The sequence below is a fragment of the Caenorhabditis briggsae genome (assembly GCF_000004555.2).
Source record: "Caenorhabditis briggsae complete genome, chrV, whole genome shotgun sequence".
NCBI lineage: Eukaryota > Metazoa > Nematoda > Chromadorea > Rhabditida > Rhabditidae > Caenorhabditis > Caenorhabditis briggsae.
The window spans coordinates 13,466,690-13,487,647 of NC_013488.2; the positions used below are offsets into that span (position 1 = coordinate 13,466,690).

Consider the following 20,958-nt stretch of genomic DNA (forward strand, 5'->3'; position numbering starts at 1 on the left):
TTGCTCCCTTTTTGAGAAACCCTAAAATGCCTTTTTTCCCATCCTTTTTTCACTTTTATCATTCATGACGATGCCTTACTTTTGCTTGATAACTTGTAATTTTGTTTATTTTGAATAACGATTAAAAATCAATAAACATAAATAATTAGATACAAATAATTAGATCACATATTCTCAAACAAGCCCATTGTGATTTGTCTGTTGTAGTTTTTTTGAAGAATTTTTGTCTGGAAGACCACAGGAGACCATCTGGATGCCTCCATTTCGTTGATATGATCGTAGGTGTTGTTGATGATCAATTGATTAAATTGGTCTACATTCAATTCCCGCTTATAGTCTGAAATTTGAAATCCATTTGGTCGGTGAACATACCGTAAACATTCTAATAGTACTAATTCCAACTTTGAGCTAATTTATCTCGGTTCCTTTAACAGATATCGAAAAGTAATTAACTTGCAAAATAGTTTCGATATTATGATAAACATTTTGTCAGTTGATTACTTTTTTATATCTTTCACAGGAAATGAGATATGTGGGCTCAAAATTGACGGTTCGGCGAGCATTCTGTTAGTGCTTATTTTCTATTGAAATGTGCATTTTGAATTAAAAAGTAAGTTCAACAAATCTGAATGTCTGATTAGAATAACATCAAAGTTAAATTTATTTTGAAAACCCTTATAGTCTCAAACCCCCTCTCTAGAATATTTAAAGAGGGACTCCGACCAAAATATTTTTCTGTAATTTTTTTTGCATTAAAATGTTCCCAAAAGTATGTATTTTCATACTTCGAATTAATATTATTTAAATACATAACATTGGGAATATTTTAAGGCAAAAAACTATAAAAAATTTGGTTGGATTCCCTCTTTAATGTGCATGCCAGAGCAGGAACACTTTTCTTTGAAAGTTTCCCTACAATACAAATTTCCCTTAGCCCCATCTGAATTCGAAAAGAAAAATCTCGAAATTGCCCTCCTCCATTTTTTAGTTTGTTCCCTCCTTTTCATAGGGATTTTTTGCCTATCTACTCCGGCGACAAATTGGTCTATGCGGATTGACGAAATTCATTTCAATCCATTTTTTTTTCTTCAGGAGAAATGGAGAAAAGAAGAATAAACGTCATCCTGACATCCGAATCCATCAATCCCAGGGACCCCCGCTTTCAATGGCTCAGAATAATATGGATGACTATACTTTGCAACAAAACATACAGAAATTATGGAATGCTGGCATCCCGATTGCTCGATTATTTGCTTCCCTTTCTGCTACATATTCCTTTAACTCATCCATATATCTCACAGAAATCGTCATAAGGATCCAACTGTTTTCGATAGGACGCAAATTGAGCTCCTGGAAATTAGAAGGTTTCTGTTTTGAGATTTTTTTTTGGCTGTCTTTTTCTTGGAATTTTTTCTAGAAAAAAAACAAGAAAATATCAAGTTCAAAGATCGTTTAATTTTATGATCAACAAGTGATTTCTATAGTTAAATACGGTCATAATCCGAATTCTTAGGCCTTTTTCTTTCATGGTTTATGAACAAGAAATGTCTTCTTTTGACTCACTCTCACAGCTTCCATACAATCATCCTTATCACCAAATCGAATAAAACAAACAGTTTTGGGTCTCTTTCCTTCATCATTAAGAAAATTGTATCGTGCCAAACCAAGAAGTGACGGATACCGAGTGTACAATTTCATGACTTCTAATTGAGCCAGATGCAGATTGTAAATTGTCAAATGAGCACAAACTTCATCTTTTTGTCTTGTGAAATTCATTGCGAGTTGATATTCGGGTTCCATTTCAGGAACCTTGAGCCCATTCAGTTTTCTCAGCGCGATTCGAGCATCCTCAAATGAAAAGTATTGAAAGAAGTAGTTGACATTTGTCTGAAATTCGAAGGAATTAAAAAAAAAGGATTTTCGATTGTATACCTTTCTGGCAGTCGTTGATTTTCTGTTTCTGATTGGATATGGGAACGTTGACTGAAAACGTTTAGTTGTTGAAACTGCTGTTTTATAATTTGGGTACCTGTATAAAATCATGAACGGGGGTGAAGTCGAAATTCTGGTCAACGTCTCCAATCATTAGAGTAGGTTCATTGCTTGGAGATCGTTCACTAGCTACAAGCATGGTGGAAAAATCAATCGGAAAGAAAATTTACGGACAAGGATCAAAAAGGGATATCCGGTTAGGTTAGCTGGAACACGTGGTGGCTGACGTTTCGAAGGAGGTCGAGAAAGCACAAGGTCACGAGAATTATATTTTTAGAAATATGAAAGAATTAATTGGTAAAAATAGAAATCTAGTTAATAAGGTGTCACATTATCGTTTTTTGTATCATATTGTTTTACACTTTAAACGGCACGCCTACCGTATTCCCTCTATTAGAAGCCCACCCAACCGTAAACTTGAGCTCAATTATATCGGTATTTTCAAAGTATATCAAGAATGTGTCAACTGATAAAATATTGGTGATATTATGATAAAAAATGTATCAGTTGACAACAATTTTATATCATTCCCAGGAATCGAGATAATTGAGCTCAAAGCTGACGGCTTCTATAAGAGAAAATACAGTATTTTGTTAACTTCCCTCTTATTATCCCAATTTCCAAATGTGTCTTCATTTTCTCAAAGTCCAGATGAAAAATGACACATGTTTTCCTATCAAAAGTTGATTCAAGACGAAAATTCTTACATTTCATGACCCTTATTTTGGTCTATGTATTATCGCGTGCCTCAAAGCACTCCACCAATTTTTGCATGCTCTCCAGTCTGTCTCCAGTTTCCACAGAAGAAGATTCCTTTCTATTTTCCTTTCCAACAACACTTTTCTGTGATTCTCGTCTTCACGACTTCTTGTCAATTGCAATATTTTCCCCTTCTATTCTTCTCATTTTTCCACCGTAACCATAGAATGACGACTAAAACGTAGTGAAAGAGGCAAAAGTTTAACTCGATTTCGCTTTCTTTCTTCTTCAGACCCACGACTCGTTCATAATTGAGTTTTAAAAACCGAAGCAAGAGTTATTCCCTCCCTCAATAACATTCTTCCTATTATGATTAGAACTAATTAGTACTTTTTTAGAAATAGAGGGGATCACCATGTATATTTTTACTTTTTCTTCGTTGGATTTCAGAACTTCCAAGAAAGCAGCATGATTCTTTTATGTTTTGCCAGATCTGTGCAGAGATTTAGAAAAAAGATTTTGATGAAACGTAACCTAATTAAAGCATAACTAAAACAGGGTCAGCTCAAGCAGGCAATTTTTTTTGAATCTGAACTCGGTGGTACTGGACTGTGACATAAAACACCTTATAAAAAATTCTGGGAAAGCCATGACTAAACATCTAGGAACAAAGAGAAGAGTTATTTCTGAAAAATGTGTCACCAGGCTACGACGATGGGTGTGACTATTCAAACATTGGCTTTGTTTCCAAAAGTTTTCTTTGAAAATTCAAGAATTCCAAGAGAGTATGATCTGAGTAGAACACCATTTTGCGCCATTACGCCGCGTCCGAAGCTCCCGAACCTGAAATTTGCGGGTCCAGGAAGCAGTCCGAAGTGACGCCCAGATTTCCAAGATTTCCAATTCGTATAGTCAAAACCAGTGCGACCGTGCCACTCTTAAAGCGCTGAGACCCGCAACAAATTATAACCGGATTTTTGAAAAAAAAAAAACGAATTTTAAAAGTAATTTTTTAAGCTGCTGAATATTGTATGAGTTTTTTCAGGTCTCAACACGCTTGGGGTGTATGGTCGCACTGGTTTGAACTGTGCGAATTGGAAATCTTGTGAATCTGAATCTCGCTTTGAACTGCTATCTGAGCCCAGAAATCTCAGATTTGGGAACTTTGAAGGCATCATAACATAATCTACTTCTTTTCAAATATCGTTGGATTCTTGTATTATGGTAGTTTCTTTGCGTACTTTTCGTGGGTGGCTCTTCTCAACCTAAAAACAAGACTTTTTCTTGGTCTATTGCACAACAACTAAGCAGGTGTCTCTTCTTGAACCTCTTTTTGTTCTAAAAGAACTTCAAACTTTTCCCTGCAAGATCTCTGACCATTTCCCGTTGTATTTCCCCCATAGAAATCCTGCTCAATCGAGCGGAACCTTCTCTTCCTTCTCCCATCATCACCATCCCATCATCACATCATCCTTCATCTGTTGATAATTTTCACGATAAGTGTGCCTGCGTCTCTCATGCTCCACACACTCTCTTCTCATATAATAATGCTCGAATTCGTCTTGAAATTGTCCTTGAAGAAGGCACCCCTTTTTTCGTATACAAACACTCTCACACAACAGAAAAAAATGCGATCGTCGTCATTTTTCTTGTGCGCGTCCCTCAATTTTTTTGGTTGGTTCCAAATCGAAATGTATGTGAGTGTGTGTGCTCGTCATCCGTGACTCCACAACACATTCATATAAATGTGTTCTCGAAATTCGATTTCGTTTATAGAAGGTGGGCAGAGATCCACCGAACCCTATAAAAACCTATGGTTATAATAATAGGAGGTTTCGTAGGTTCCTGGATTATGAGAACCAGGAAGAAAAACCACCTCGGTTTGTTCGATTCGGATTTTTTTGAAATCATCTAAATAATGGACAGTCCATTAATCTTATTGTTCCTTCTTCTAGGAAATCTTTCTAGCATCTTAAGAGAATTTTAATCGCAGATTTTGTTATGAAAATTAGAAAACAACTGCGTTGTTGGATTTCCTATAACTTTCCAGAGAATACCAGAAAACTCGATTGATCCATACTCGATAAAATCAATTTATTGGCATAGCTGGTAAAATAAATCAATGGAAGTTCTTATAAAAAAGAACAGACAGGTGAAGTAGAACGTAACAGTCAAATACCCATTTATCTCGGTTCCTGTGGAAGATAGCAGATAGTGGTTGACTGATGCAACATTTTTGATAATATGATAACCATTTTGTCAGATGACTACTTATTGATATCTTCCACAGGAGCCACGATACATTTTCTTGAAGAATATAGTTTTTAGACCCACTAAACTCAAAAACTGGTGTTATTGAGTTTTCTTCGTCCAAAGATAAAATTTTCTTCCTTCTGAACCTCGAATTTCCATATTCCTCTTATTTTTCCCCCTACCAAAACAATCTCCCCAATCCCCCTTCTCGCCTTTTTTTTCGACACAAATTGCACATTCTCCTCATATATCCCAAATTTCTGAGAAACTCGTCTTTCTCATTCCACCCCCAGAAAACTGACAGGTTTCGTTCCCCGCCATCCTACGGACATTTACTAAAAATGTTGTTTTTTTCTGACGAAGAGAGGATCCAATACTGCATAATTAATCGGACACTAATCCATCCTATCACTTGCGTCTTTCCGAAAACTCTTCTCCATCCGGCTTCATCTTTCTCGAATAATCTTATCACTTGATAATACCATTTAGTGAGCTTGAATAGGAGGATAACAAGTGGATATGAATGACAACGAATAAGAAGATAACAAGATTTGGCATGAAAAAAGGCTTTAACTTATGATATCATGGATTGTCTGAAAATTACGAACTCTTTTTCCAATTAGTCAGTTGAAATGATATCTCTCAAGGATAAGGGGATCGCTATGACGTGGCAGCATTATGATGACTAGACTGATGACTTCTGAAGGCAACTGCAAAAGAATAAAAAATATGAATTCTAATTTTATGTTGGCTGAGCCATACCTGTAAAATTCTGGGACGGGCTGCGCCGGGTTAGGGCCGGGTCGAAAAAATGCTTCCGGCCCGCTCGGCTTGGGTAGCTGACTTTCTGAGAATTTTAAATTTCAAAATTCGAAAGTTTCCGGATCTGACCCGGGACCGGCGACAAGTATGGGCTTAGTAAGCATATATTCTAGATAAACTGCGACCGGTAAAACCACCCCAACCTGAACCATATACTTTAAATCAGCTTGAACTTCTTCTTCCTTCAATTTTCCATTTCTCTTCGATCTTGGAACTTCGACCTCTACATCAGCACGCTTTTTGCCCACGGTGTGATTTTTTCTGATGTGTTTTCCAGTCACATCAGATACATTTCCGTTAAAATCGCCAGAAGTAAAAACTTTTGGTACACATTATTCACATTTCCTCTCAATTTCTAAATTCCAATGCCACCCAAAAAACTGATCTATAACATCTTGACCACGAAATATACTTCCTGCAAACGTCTTGCTCTCCCCGTTACTAATCGTTTTCTATCCCTAATTGGTTCTTATATCTTCTTCTTCCTCTTCTCCATTTTTTCCCTTCAAACATCCCATCCGTATTCAATTTCCGGACCTACTCTTCTTAGATCTCTCTGCCAAAGTTCATCCTTGCTTTTTACTCCTACAAAAAATCTCAATCTTCTTCTTATTTCTTTTCTGCCCACCTAATTTATTCATGTGATTCTGGCGGACGGATGATGGCACCGACGTTTAGAATAAAAAAGGAAGAAAAAGGAAACGTGGAAGAAGAAAATAGAACTTGTGTTCGAAAAACATTTGGGGGTCCTCCTTGAAATGGAAGATGTAGAAAAAAATGGTTTCGATATTAACCTCGTTAACCTCCTATTCATACACTGGAACTGATGATCTGGAAGAATGGATTCTGATAATGTCAAAGAATGGAATGAATACCTATTGTATTAAAAGTGGAACCGCTGTAAGCTTCAATGATCACAAATAAAAAAAACCATACTCGTTCGGCCACCTCACAGCTTGCTCTACCGTAGATCAGCTAGTATCGGCGCGGCACTTCCAGAAGTGGGTTCAACTCCTCGAGAGTCTTATATGAAGGGAATTTTTGAATCATCCTGGCAGGTTTCAGAAGAATCCTAGTAATTTATGTTACAGAACCCTGGAGACTCATCGATCCGTTCTAATCTCCTCTTATCCCATTCGTCATCAGCTATCATCCACCAGCAAACTAACCTGATATTTCGATGCTCACGGAATTTCAAACTTTCAACGCTTTACATAAAAATATCAACTTGTGAGCTCATCTGAAAATAGATATAATCCTGATAAAGTGACCGATGATTAGAAACTAATCATTTTCCTCTATTTCCATATTTAGCCTCTGATGCATTTTCCCGAGTTCCGTTTCTTCCGATCCTTTGAGCTCAATATCCGCGGCTCCCATTCCCAACGGGGGATAATCTCTTGAAATCCAAAAGAGGCTCTTCGTAAAAAAGAAGAAAACGCGTAGGACGATTAGAGGGGTGTACGGTACTTTTATTGTTTTAGTTTTGGGATTTCTGAATCCAACTTTTAGTACCACGACTATAAAACATTCTTTTTGTATTTCCCTATTCCAAAACTAAAAAGCCACCATTAAAATTTTATCGCTCAAAGAGAGTGGGATGAATGGAATGTGGAAATCTTAGAATTGTGAAAAAAGAAGAGAAGGAAGAAGACTTTTCTAAGATGACGTGGGGTTGGGAAGACGAAGAAGAAGATCGGTTAGTTAAAAAGAGAAAATGAGTAAGGTGGGAATCCCCCCGGTGAAGGTTTCTTGAATGGAATGGTCAATTAGGTATCCATAAATATCTCAGGGTTGACTGGGGTAAACAAAAAAAACGTTCTCAGGAATCAGAACGGTGTTCGAGTTGTTCGGCTACTGAACGTTTTGCTCAAAAAACAACTCAAGTTTCCTCTCCTTCCTTCAGTAAGGCTTCCATCTCGGTCGGTCGAAAATCTGGGATCGTTTTGCGCGTCAATGTGCCGGTGTTTGCGTATGTAGTATAGTTTCGTCTCGCGAGAAATTTCTTGCAAGACTCGCAATTTCTTGCTTTTGTCTTGTCTTGCGTCGTCTCGTCTCGTCTCGCACAAATGCTTGGCTCGTCTCGTTCCCGCAAATGCTCGCAATTTCTCGTTTCACGTGCAAGACTCGCACTTGTCTCGCATAATAGAGTAGCTGGAAATAGTAACGTTCATAACTTGGAACAAACTTATCCAAAACATGTGACAATTTTTGTGAAAAGTACAGTAAAGCCAGGTATGTCCAGAATGACTTTTAAATAACGGAATCCGGAAAAATCGACACTTCACGGAATCAAAATGTCAATGTCAGAAATATCAATGTCAATATAAAGAATATCAGGAATAACTTTTCTGACAAACGGAATCCGGATTGAAACAATTTTCTCGGAATCCATAATCCGGAATCCGGACAAATAAAAATTTCACGGAATCCGGCATCCGGAATCCGGAATCCGAAATCTGGAATCTGGAATCTGGAATCCGGAATCTGGGAACCAGGAATCCGGAATCCGGAACCCGGAATCCGGAATTATATTCCGGATTCCGTTTCTCAAAAAAGTTATTCCTGATATTTCTAACATTGACATTGATATTTATGACATTGACATTTTGATTCCGTGATGTATCGATTTTTCCGGATTCCGTATTTTAAAAGTCATTATGGACATATGTGGCTTTACTGTACTTTTCACAAAAGTTTTCACATGTTTTGGATAAGTTTGTTCCACGTTATGAACGTTACTATTTCCAGCTACTCTATTATGCAAGACAAATTGCGAGACTTGCAAGACTCGCATGAAAAATGCGAGTCTTGCACGTGAAACGAGAAATTGCGAGCATTTGCGAGAACGAGACGAGCCAAGCATTTATACGAGACAAGACGAGGCGAGTCCCGAAAATTTATTGCAAGAATTGCAAGAATTCTCGTTCTTGACGGAAGGGCGGTGCTCGCGAGACGGAACTCTAGTATGTAGCATTTTATTTTACGATGCACGAAGAATTTATTGAATTGTGTGTCGTAGAATAAAATTCTGGGTACGCAAACACTCTGGCATGCTGAGGCACAAATGCACGAATTCGGTCGGCTGTCGGTCGGTCGGTCGGCCTGCTAAATTTCTTGACCGAATGGAATCCTTACTGTTCAGTTCTGACGTGTTTTCAATTTTCACAATTTTAAAAATTGAAATACTTTTGGACTTTCACCTGCCGAATAATTTAGAACAACGAATTGCAAATGGTGGCTAGGACTACCCAGGTGCATTCTTAAGTTCCCACACACTTCGAAAGTGGTGTTTGTCGTAAATTCTGTCTACTTGGTTGTTCTTTTTTGAATCTTTCGCAGTTCGAAAAATATCGTAAACACTCTGATAGATCCCTCTTCTAACTTTCAATTATGAGCATATCTCATTCCCTGTAAAATATATCAATAAGTGGTCAACAGACAACGTGTTTTTGATTTGGTGATAAGCATTTTGTCAGTTGACACTTTTTGTTATCTTTCACAGGGAATAGGATATATGGATTCAAAGTTGGTATATCTGGCGAATGCAAGAATTTTTTGTTTTGACTTTTGAGCTATCATATCTTAGATCAGACCAGAAAAATGCTGAATTATTACCGAGGCCTTTTCAGAAAAAGTTCTCTGATCTTATTTCTTATGAATAAACATCTATCCATGCATCCTTATCATATCAATGCTAATTCTCAGAAAAGATATGGATACCTGGAACGGTTCTTAACAATTTTTTGTGCATGGCTTCTGCATATCTATATGCACAAAAGGAAAATCCTTCCGTTTTCCTGTTTTCTTTCCTTTTCCAGACACCTATTGTATTCGTTCTTCTTTCTGTGTGTGTGTGTGTTTTCTGTTCTTTCACCGCGATTTCTCATGATGTCTGATTGGTCCAAACATGTCAGAATTGTGTGTCTTTTGTCGCCGTCGTCAGAACTTCCCATCCTATTCTTTCCACTCTTTTTTCATTGAATTTCCATTGAATAGTGGACTCCCAAAGTGCCACAAAACGTATTTTTGCATTTTCGATTATCTCGAAACTTTTTTTCGGGTTTTTTTCTTCTGAGTTTTTCTTTTTCCTTTTTTTTCATAGAAGGTGTTCGATCGGTTCTCACATTCATCTTGACGCATGACTCGGGGATCAAATAAAAGAATATCTATCCGCCCTCTGGTATCATCGGAGGAGAATGGGATTATTCAATAAGAAGTAATCAGAATATCTCTTCATATCAAATATATTTTGATGATTGAAACCTTACAATAGTGGGATTTGGATTCAGGTGAAATGTCACAAGGGTTATGAAGGTTTTTTCGGATTTCGAAAACTCAAAGTTTGGGAAAATATAAATGGAAAACAAACTCGTTTGGTAGAAATCAAGAGTCTTGACCTTGAAGTATCAAAAGTTAGGGAACACCTGACAAGTCAGGAAAATAACAAACTTTGCCTTCAGCTCCGAGGCCTGATTGGTTCAGGAGCTCGGAAGTAATTATTGTTGGTCTTAAAATATTTAGGATGTGATGATCGTTGGGTACTGTAGAATTCGGAAATTGATGAATGCTGCTACAAAGTTTTTTGCAAGTTCAATGCAGTTCAAGCAGTAACAGAGATTTTTGGAATGGCTCATTCGAAAATTTCCGGAATTTTCCGGTTTTCAAAATTTGGGAAAATTCCGATTTCGAAAATATCGGAATTTCGGAATTCCAATTTTAAAAGTTTCGGAATTTCGAACTTCCAGAATATTCTGATTTTAAAAATTTCGGAATTTCGGTATTTTGAAATTTCACTTCCCCATCACAAAACCGCAGAAAATTTAACATTTTCGAAAACATACCGTAGTCCAAAATTCTCTGATTCCAAAAAAAGCTTCAAGAATATTCCTAATTTTTTCGAAATTCTGAGTCCCGTTCCGAACATCCATGAGCAGTAAATACCCAGTTACCTTCCTCGACCCTTTTTGCACTTTCCTCTTTTTCAAAAACCCAAAATCATCTTTGAAAAAAGATCACAAGACACACAGTTTCCCATCAAAAAATTATTCATGATGTAGTAGTACAACCCAAAAAACAAATAATGAAAGGGTGTCGAAACGTCATTGCTCATCGGGAACCCGAAATTTCAAACTCAATTTTCCTATTCTCTATTTTTTTTTGTAAGATCCGGGAGAACATACAAAAAATGTGAAACGAAAATTATAAGGATTGTTCTGTTTTTTTTTCGCTTTGCAAAACTGGCTTCTTCCTGGTTCTGCGGGGTTTTCTTTCGATTTTTTGAATTGAAATCCTATAAAATTTATGGAAGATTACAAATGAATCATAAGCAAGAACTGTTTTCTAAAAAACACAAAATTGAGCCTTCTTCTTTTTTAGAACAAGTTCTTTCTACTGAAACCAGGATTTTGTATGATGTCAAAGTAGATAAGACTTTGAGGACGACGTTCCATGTATTCCACCAATCGGATTGGAATCTGGAAGATAAGAAGATTGGAGAATCTGTGATTTGATGATTTAAATCTGAAATTTTTATTTATCAGATTTTGTTCAGTAGCTATATATTTTCTGCAAAAAAAAGTAAGTCGAGACATGTCTCTAGAGATGATGAATAACAGGAAGAAAGTTCGCGTCATTGACCTTTGCAAAAGAAGTCTTAGTTTCATACTAAGCATGTCCATACGAACGAAATAACAATATTTTTGAGAAGAACATATTTTATCCGGATAAGAGTTTGGATACTTGATATCTCCTCTTATCTGAGATAAAAAGAGCAAAGATTGTATATGATTTGATTAGAAGAAGAAGTTTTAGAAGTTTCTCGGAATCTTATAGACGAAAAAATTTGAATTAGAAGTATCGGCAACAGGATTGAAGATGGATTTTCAGAATTCCGAAAAATTTTTAAATGTTCTCACAGCATTGATTAGTTGTTTGAAATGAAATGACAGAACTTTCAGTTCCGTTCTGAAAAAGAAAAAAATCTGACCATACAGGGTGGCGCATAACTACCCGGACTAAAGTTTGTGTCAGCATAAAATTTGAATAAAGAATTGTACTGGGCTCAAATTCGGACTGCGAAAATGCAAACAATTCATCGGTAAACTGGCCAAGTTTCAAATTGCTTGATCACTTTTGAGCTGCATTATCGTTTGTCAAAGTGGCTTCAAAATATGGAAATTACAAAAAATTACGCCATTCATCTTTTGACAATCATAACAATACCTAGACTTGAGGAACCGCTTTGAAAACTTCAGTAGGTTTGAACCAAAAGGAAAATTATATTTCTACCGATTTTCGTGCTTCCAAGATACTTAGGTCTGAAGGTGCACCCGTGTTTATCACTCCGGATGATTGTGCAACTCCCAGAACAGGTTCCCTTTTTCATGACTCATTTACTAAGCTTTTCTGTCTTTTCTCACTGATTTTCTTTTCTCAATCCATCTTCTCCAGTTCAAATGCAAATTTGGAGTCGGCGCTTTTTTCGGATCGAAACGTAAGAGTCACTTCGACTCTCGAAGTGAATCCGTCAATTGGCAGTCCCAGTCATTCATCTTATTCCATTCCCCCCATTTCGCTTTTTGCCTTCATCACATGTACGATTTCCAATGGTAACTCCGTTGACTCATGACACATCTTTCCCCCCAAAAAAAGTATCAGAGACATCTGCAATTCCTGACGTCATTCCCTTTTTTTTTTTTAATTCGATTATCCCTAGAACCAAGGAAGACGGTGAGAAGATGGAAGGGCGGGGAAGAGCACCGGGTAGGAGAGAAGAGAATACCTTCAACAGCTTGGCTCCGCCCACTTTCTTCTTCTTTTCCCGCCCCTCAAAAAATGGAGAGACTCGTCTCATTCGGAGGCTCACTGAGCCCGCCTGACACCACCATCTTCTTATTTTCTTTTTTTTTCTAGATTTTGATCTTTTTTCTCTTTTGTAGAGATGAAAGTAGTTCTGAATATATAACTTTATAATCCTTTTATTTTTCTAGTTTTTTCTTCACCTGTCCCCTCCAACGCCTTCTAATCTCTTCTTCAGGTGATATTTTCGGAAATGTTAAGCTGTTCTTGAGCATAGTCTGACCTTCATAAATCGCGTTAACTTATGATATCTTTTGTCACACTTTTGTTTTTGGGAGAATTCTTATTATGAATATGGTTGCTCAGTGGATTAATTAAGATTACGGTAAACTGGGATTCTTCTTGGCTCGTTCCATCTCTGATTGCTCACCTTTCTTTTAAAATTTTTTTGAAAATCAGCCTCTGACATTCCAGAATAATGAACTCTCGTGGGTTGATCATCTTGATGCTTGGCGTCGTGATCGCTGTAGCCGTCGCCCAGCAAGACAGTGATTTGGAGCGGGGTGAGTTTAGAAATCCTGGAATTAGAGAGGAATTCTGATGTGATGGTGTACAGTGCTTACAATTAGTGTTCACACAGCGTGTTGCTAGCCCATTGTTTTTCCGCTTCAGCTTGAGCTACCGTAGCTCAGCTGGTAGTGACACGGCACCTCCAGCGGTGGTTCCACAAATTCACTTTAAGGTGTTCATATGAACGGAATTTCGAGAAAAAATTTCATCACCCTGACCGGTTTCAAACAATCCTAGCATACTTTTACCTGTAAATTGGAAACTATCTAGTTCTTTTTCCTTTTTCCTAAGCAAAGAAACATTATAGAGATGGAGAAGCGCAAGTCGGCCTACATGCGTTTCGGACGTTCGGACGGTGGAAATCCAATGGAGATGGAGAAGCGTAAGAGTGCTTACATGCGTTTCGGAAAAAGAAGCGGCGATGAGCAAGAAGACATAGTCGGAGCCGGAGGTGATGATATGGAAATGACGAAGAGAAAGTCCGCCTACATGAGGTTGGTTTTTCACCTAGACCTCCCTCACAACAAGTCATTAATATTTTCTATGCAGATTCGGAAAACGCTCGGGCGCTCCAGAGGAGGACGTGATGAGTGCGGAGAAGAGAAAAAGTGCCTACATGAGGTATGCGATTTCTTCTTTCTAGTCTTTCAAGGGAAAAGGGGAATTATGAGGAGCGATTGATGAATGAATTATGAAAGAGTAAGAACGCGGAAATTGTTTCAGATTCGGAAAGAGATCGTCGGATATGGAAATCCTCGGAAACGAAGGAATCGATGGGGCCGCTGAAGACGAGAGCCACGACCTCTTCAAGAGAAAATCGGCATACATGAGGTTGGTTAGATGGAAGGGTAAACATTTGATCGACCCTATTAATTTCTAAGTTGACGCCTAAATAACATGACGCGGGAAATTATTCTATAGATGACATAGAAAGGGGGTTGCCCAACATGTTCTGACTAAAAAACGTTCTTTTGATCTCGTATTTTTAGCAAGATTCCGTTATTTTATCTTAATTATAACTAACCTGGCTGGAGCACCTTCGGCGCGTTTTCGTCGCTCAGAATTCTTTACCAAGCAATGTCTCCTGAAGACTTCAAAATCAAATTTTCAAAAAAAAAAAAAAAGTTTGAGCCTTATCTCGCGAATTCTTTGAATAATCTGTGAAATTTTGATAAATTTTGGTCAGATGGGGACTTCGCTAGGGTCGCTGATGATTGCTAATTGTGAAGATTAGAATGATGCTTTTCCAGATTCGGAAAGCGATCGATGGGACAAGAGGAGGATCACGACATGATGAAGAGAAAATCGGCCTACATGAGATTCGGGCGATAGATTCTGGATTTGGTTTTGACGATGGACTTCCCCCATGGCTCACTAATTTAATCGTTGTTATCATTTTCCTGACTCATTGATTCCATTTTTGGATTCATCCTCTCTCCATGTTTCCCTTTCCCCCAAAAAACAGCCCCCATTCAAATGACAGACAATTAATGATTTCTTTTAATAAAATCCTAATTTCCACTCCCTGAAAATACAATAATCCCCTCCCTCTCAAATCTCTTCTTGATTTCTTTTTCATTCTCTTCCGTCGATTGATAAAGTTTTGCACCGTGTTTTTCACACACAGTATCATAATCATCCGATTTATTTTTTATTTTAATTATCCTCCTTCTTTGCGATATCCGCGACGAAAAACACAGGCAATCACAAAAAAACGCAAAGAAGGAGATAAAGAAAAAAGGAGAGAGAACCAGCCTTGGGACGCCTGATTGATGTCTCGCCCCGGGATCTTCACTGTGTATGACACGCTTGTTACTTTTGTCTTTCAAAGAAAAAAAAGGAGAAGATGATAAAAAAAAGTGACTACATAATCTCTTTCGATATCAAAATAACAATTTGATAATCTCGCAAAATCTGGGCTCTGGGGAGCTCCTTCAGGTGTTCATCTGAAGCAAGAAACAAGCAGGGATGTTCAGAATGGAATTCAAAATTCCGATCGAAATATTTTTATATTACTTTCTTATATTACTTTCCGTAAAATCTGTAATAGAAGGGCCCCTAACTTTTAACTTCAAGCCTATTTTTCTCAGTTCCTGTCGTAGATATAAAGAAGGTGTCAACTGATAAATTGTTAATCATAATATCACCAATATTTTATCAGTTGACACATTTTTGATATCATAGGAATTGAGATAAGTAGCTCAAAGTTGACAGTGTGGGGGCCCTTCTATTACATGTGTTATGATTTGTGCGTTTTCGGAATCGTCAATTTTCACAATTTTTTTGCGCGTTTATGATGACGAAAAAGTTGAATTTCTACTTTGAAAATCAAATCTTGAAAATTCCGAAGATTCCGAAATTCCGAAATTTCAAAATGTTCAAACTCGGAATTTTCTATATTCCGAACATCCCTGGAAACAAGTGGGTGTCTTATGTTTCAAAACAATGAACTTGACGTCATCTGAATTTTGCCGGTTACCACACAGATGGGTGTCGAGAAAACCGGAAAGTTCGTTGTTGTAGTTTTCAGATTTCTTACATTAGTCAGCCAAATAGTTCGAATCTACTTTGATTCAGCTCTTGCGTCAATCTATTTACCCTTACCACTGGAATACAAAATCTCCTTGAATACAAAACTTCCCTATATGACTTTCAATCCAACCAGCAGATATCAAAAATGTATCTTTCGAGAGATAACATGCCATTGAAAAAATAATTCACAGATATCCTTGAGATCTTATGGTGTTTGAACAGAACTTCTTGCAAAAAAAAATCAAACTGCTTATCATAAACAAGACGTTCTTCATTCAGCAGCTCTACGTCAGAACCTTTTCACCGAAGGCACTGGCGCCAAAAACCTAGACATAATAACTTTTGTGATCGGAAGTAAAGATGGGATAACGAGAGATATAAACTGATAATATGATCTTGGATTGATGTCGTCGGTCAAAGTATGTTCTATGAAACTGAGAGAAGAAGAATACCGTAAATGCTCTGATAGATGCCCACCACCTCGAGCTCAATTATCTTCCTCCTTAAAATAACAAAGAGTTGTCAACTAATAAAACGTGGGTAATTTCAAGAATAACATTTCAACAGTTGACACAATTTGGATATATCTCATAGGAACCGCGATAATCGACTTCAAAGTGCATGTATTTACGGTAACAATTTGAAATCCGTGTTTTGGTTTGTCCGATTTTTGAATCTTCAAACTTCCTCATTGCACCATATAAAGCACAAACTGTAGAAATTATTCCAGAAGATTTGGTTGACCTAATTACTGTATTCGGTGTGACCATTTTGATTCGTGATACCTCAAAGTTTAGGCGCCGTAAACCGGAGCCGTAAAACTTTTTTGCAACTTTCTTCAATCACCCCTTTTTGAATCAAAATAGATCTATTCCATCATCAACTTTTTTATGTATTGAAAATACATTTCCCTCGTGTTTTTTTTCCTTTCATCAATTATTTTTGCCACTCTCATCAATCGCATCGTCTCCCCTGAAAGTACGGAAAAAGTGCATCAAATGGGGCTGAGGAAACCGAAACCTTGGGAGAATTTAAAGAAAAAAAACTAGTTATTTCTAGTCATGATTGAATTGTGTGTCTTTTGTTATGTGTTATCTAGATGGGCAATACAAAAGTTCTGGAAAAGATTCTGAGGAAAAAAATAGAGAAGAAAAAGGAAAAGGGAGAAGATTAATAGACGGGGACGTAGGAGGCAATCGGTGGGGATAAGGAACTGAAAATAGCTGAGCAATCAATCTCATCGTGTCTGCACTTTTGCAGTTCGATTGATGGAGAAGAGTCCCTGGAAAAAAGTACAAAAGAAGGGGAATCAGAAAAACAACGGTTGCAGGTAGATGGAGGTTGGTACGAACATTTTGTTGTAATCAATTTAGGTGTGTTGGATGCCTTGATATGCTGTCCGATGTCACAAAGTGAGGACAAAGGTAGGGTAAAATCTGAAACATCGAAACAAGGCATCAAAAGTTATTGTAACTATTACGACACGACACCTTCAAGAATATCAAACATCATCTGGAATATTGCCGATCACGTGGTTACGGAAACAGGCTTCAGTTGACCAGAATATTGAAGATTCAAGCATAATTTGTGGCAATTATGTTCAAATTGGAACAATACACAATCTGAATAATTTGTTTGTCTATTCAGAAATTATAAGCGATCAAAACATTTTCAAAAAATTCTAACAGAGAAGATTTTTTCACAAAAAAATCTTCAGAAGGAATTTCCGTAAAACCTGTAATAGAAGGGCTCCTTTACTGTCAAGTTTGAGCTGAATTATCTCGGTTCCTATGACAGATATCAAAAATGTGTCAACAGCTAAAATGTTAGTGATATTCTGATAAAAAATTTATCAGTTGACAACTTTTTCGTACCTTTGAAAGGACCTGAGATGAATTATCTCAAACCTAAAAGTTAGGGGGCCCTTCTATTGCAGGTTTTACGATATGCTCAAAATTCTGAGCTATATAACATTAACATGAGCTATATAGCTAGTTATAATTGAGCCCAAGCTTTACGGTGTGGAGGCCCTTCTATTACAGGTTTCCCGGTAGTATGATTTTTTGTTTGGATTTACAAGTCATCAGTCGTGCCATCTGCATTCAATCGCGATTTGTTTTGTTTGTATCATTCCACCTAAAACTGCAAAAATCTTCAAAAAATAGTGCAAATGTAGGACCTAATGCTGTCGCTTGCTACTACCCATCAACAATCCGGTCTGGTCATGACAGTAATCTGAAATAGTGGAGGTAAGGGAAATGTTTTGTGTACACCAAGGAACCAAGGAAGGAAACAGTCTGTTCGATCAGAGAACGTTCACACTTATTTGTTTATTTCAGACAGATTCAGACGACGTGCTACCCAGATTGAAAAATTTTAAAATTTCTTTGTTTTTTTTTTGAATTCACCAGAATTTATGACTCGACTCTCCTAATCTTCAACATCCATCTTCTTCAGCTCTTATCTTTGTTAGTCACCTCATTAAAAGTACATCCTCTTCTTCTTTTCGATCCTTCTCATCTGATCCAATTGACTCCATGAATCATGTTTCCTTTCTTACAATAGCGTGGGTGTCAGTGACTTCTTCCTGCACCACCACCGTCCTCCACCAATAAAAATCAGCATCGCTTTATCGCCGTCTCCTTCAAATCATCCATTGAAACACGCTCTCCACTTCTCAACTTCACCCATTTTTTCGCTTCGTCTACCGTACCCTTTCCCATCCTCCTCTCACGTCTCGCCTAGTATTCACCTGATTGTAGTGGTCATGGCCGTTCGGAAAGTGCAACTTGGGAGGTTGGAGACAAGAGGAATAAGATGGGAGACACGACGGCCCGCCTGATCTTCAGGAAACGGGCGGAAGGGGCGGAGCCTAGGGATCTGCATCTGCAGATGACCACTACTTAAAGGTTGAGAATAGCCTGAAAAAAACAGTGTGCTTCCATTAACCACTCCTATTCTTCTCCAGTATGTACCGATCTATTCTATTGTTCTCCCTACTTGCTCTCGTTCTTGCTAAAGTTGCTGAACCTGAGAAAGATGACCAAGTCGCTGTGAAGGTAGGTTTCTAGACTATTGTTCACTACCACTTTCTCTTATTTTTCAGATTCCAACAAAACGGTCAGTCTCCGAACCACCGAAGGATGACGACGTCGCCGTGAAGATTCCAATGCGAAAGAAGCGGGGAATCGCCATTCATCCATGGCAATGGGAATCCCAGTAAGTGACCGTTCCCTTTTTCTCTCGCCTCTCTTTTCAACACCCCTGAAAATGACCCACTCGATATAACCTGTTTCCTCTTTTCAGTCTCTGGCCCAACGGTGAAGTTCCATACGACATTGCCTCCCACTACACTGCCACAGAACGAGCAACCATTTTGTCAGCTATGGATGCTTTCAAGGATGTCACCTGCATTCGTTTCCGTCCACGCCGTTCCACAGACAGAAATTATCTCCAAATCAACAAACATTACCAACTCGAACGTTGCTTCTCCTACATCGGCCGCCAAACCAGCCGTTGGTTGTTCGGAACTCCAGCTGGAAATGTTGAGACCCGAATGAAACTCGATCCAACCTGCCTTCTGTACAATGGACGGGGAACTGTTATGCACGAGCTGATGCACATCCTTGGATTCTACCATGAGCACCAGAGAGATGATCGTGATCGTCGCATCGGAGGATCCGCCTTCCACTACAACTTCAAGATCTACCAACGCGCCAAGTCGTACTATATGGGTGGTTATGATGCCAACTCGATCATGCACTACAACTTCCAAAATGTTCCATGGCAAAAGAGAGACTACTTCTCTCCATCCGACATTCGCAACATTAACACTTTGTACAAATGCAACAATCGAGTGATCAGCCGGATCGCCGCTCCTTCAACGACTCAATCTACCACCACAACTACTACGGTAAGTGATACGCAGACAAATGTCCTTCCTAATCACCACTTAATGATTTCGGAGGTCGGTCAAGTTGCAATAATGAAAAAAGAACCTGTTCCTTCCCGTGTCATTTTGCAACTTGGCCAGGCGGCGATTTGAACTTGATAACCAACTTGATTTTATTTCAGAGACCACCTCGATTCGAATTGTACGAGAAGAAGGCGATCGAATCGAACAGCTTGTTCCGCAGAAGACGCTCGTAAATAGGCTCGACGACTTCTCTTCTAATTACTCATCACCGCCTCTTCCTTCCCAACATCTCTTTCCATTTGCTCTTATTTGTGTATCCGATCTTTGTGCTTCAACACACGTCCTTCGCTTACGATTGTTTAAACCGATCTCACCTGTTTTTTTCTATGTATGGATTAATTATTTATTTAAGGTAATAAATTGGTTTTTTTTGCAAATAGTCGAGTAGCTACACTAATCACAAAGTATATCCAAAGTATAAAGATCAACTGACATGATTTACAAAATCTCGCTTCCGGCAGATCTCTCGAAGGTCGTCAAAAGATGTGGGCGGCACGTAGGCGGTAATTTATTCGAGAAGAAAATTAGAAGAAGGACTGGTTGCTGGGTAGACACCCCCTCAAGAGAGAGTCACGTGACCAATTCAGAAACAAGACTTTTAAGAAGCGAGAGCGAAGAACAGAAGACGGTACACAGAACAAGGACAAAACACTTCTGGGAACGGTCCATACGGGTCAATCTTTGGGAAGATGAACAAATTGGTTTTTTAGACTCAAGAATGGGCTAATTTGAACATGGTGTGAATGGGGTGAAAGATTGGATTTTCTGAGAAGAATACAAGTTAGCGACGACGACGTCAAGAAAACTCTCGAGAAAACTTGATCTTCTAATTGGGCAGCTAATTAAATACCTTTTGGCAAATCAATATAATTAGTCAATAGATGAAACAGGGTATGAAAGGAGTACAGGGTAGCGCATAATAAACCGGACTAAAGATTGTACAAGCATAAAATTCGAGTATAGCGTCGTACTGGGTTGAAGTTTGGAGTGCTCAAATTCAAATAATTCATTAGAAAACTGGAAAAGTTTCAATTTATTTGATCAACTGCTGAAGTTATCGCTTGTCAAAGTTGTTTTATCTGACGAAAATCCCAAAAATATTACTCCGTTCATCTTTGGGCAATCATAACGACGCCTAGACTTCAGGAATCGCTTTGAAAATTTCAGTAGTTTTGAATCAAATGTATAATTATATTTCTATCAATTTTCGTGTTTCAAAGATACTTATGTCAAAAGATATACCCGCTTTTATCAGTCCGGGTAATTTTGCGACATCTTGTAAGGGGTAAGTTGTTATAATATTTTTTGACCAG

General features: G+C 38.1%; 4 protein-coding genes across 4 annotated transcripts; 3 read left to right on the forward strand and 1 right to left on the reverse strand.

The window, feature by feature from the left end:
* Nucleotides 1–164: 164 nt before the first annotated feature.
* Nucleotides 165–2,131, reverse strand: CBG19280 (the record flags this gene model as incomplete). Its single annotated transcript, XM_002637502.1, has 5 exons — nucleotides 165–337; nucleotides 1,212–1,350; nucleotides 1,564–1,887; nucleotides 1,933–1,983; nucleotides 2,030–2,131. 5 exons carry the CDS (start codon nucleotides 2,129–2,131, stop codon nucleotides 165–167), a joined length of 789 nt encoding a protein of 262 aa, XP_002637548.1.
* A 10,229-nt stretch (nucleotides 2,132–12,360) lies between these two features.
* Nucleotides 12,361–12,381, forward strand: CBG27192 (the record flags this gene model as incomplete). The annotated part of the gene is made up of 1 exon (XM_045237994.1): nucleotides 12,361–12,381. The coding sequence occupies one exon, from the start codon at nucleotides 12,361–12,363 to the stop codon at nucleotides 12,379–12,381; it is 21 nt and encodes a 6-aa protein (XP_045100214.1).
* Nucleotides 12,382–13,045: 664 nt separating this feature from the next.
* Cbr-flp-6 lies at nucleotides 13,046–14,469 on the forward strand (the record flags this gene model as incomplete). Its single annotated transcript, XM_002637503.1, has 5 exons — nucleotides 13,046–13,130; nucleotides 13,445–13,631; nucleotides 13,687–13,758; nucleotides 13,861–13,968; nucleotides 14,388–14,469. 5 exons carry the CDS (start codon nucleotides 13,046–13,048, stop codon nucleotides 14,467–14,469), a joined length of 534 nt encoding a protein of 177 aa, XP_002637549.1.
* Nucleotides 14,470–18,638: 4,169 nt separating this feature from the next.
* Nucleotides 18,639–19,818, forward strand: Cbr-nas-3 (the record flags this gene model as incomplete). The annotated part of the gene is made up of 4 exons (XM_045237995.1): nucleotides 18,639–18,728; nucleotides 18,776–18,888; nucleotides 18,976–19,603; nucleotides 19,744–19,818. 4 exons carry the CDS (start codon nucleotides 18,639–18,641, stop codon nucleotides 19,816–19,818), a joined length of 906 nt encoding a protein of 301 aa, XP_045096738.1.
* Nucleotides 19,819–20,958: the final 1,140 nt, after the last annotated feature.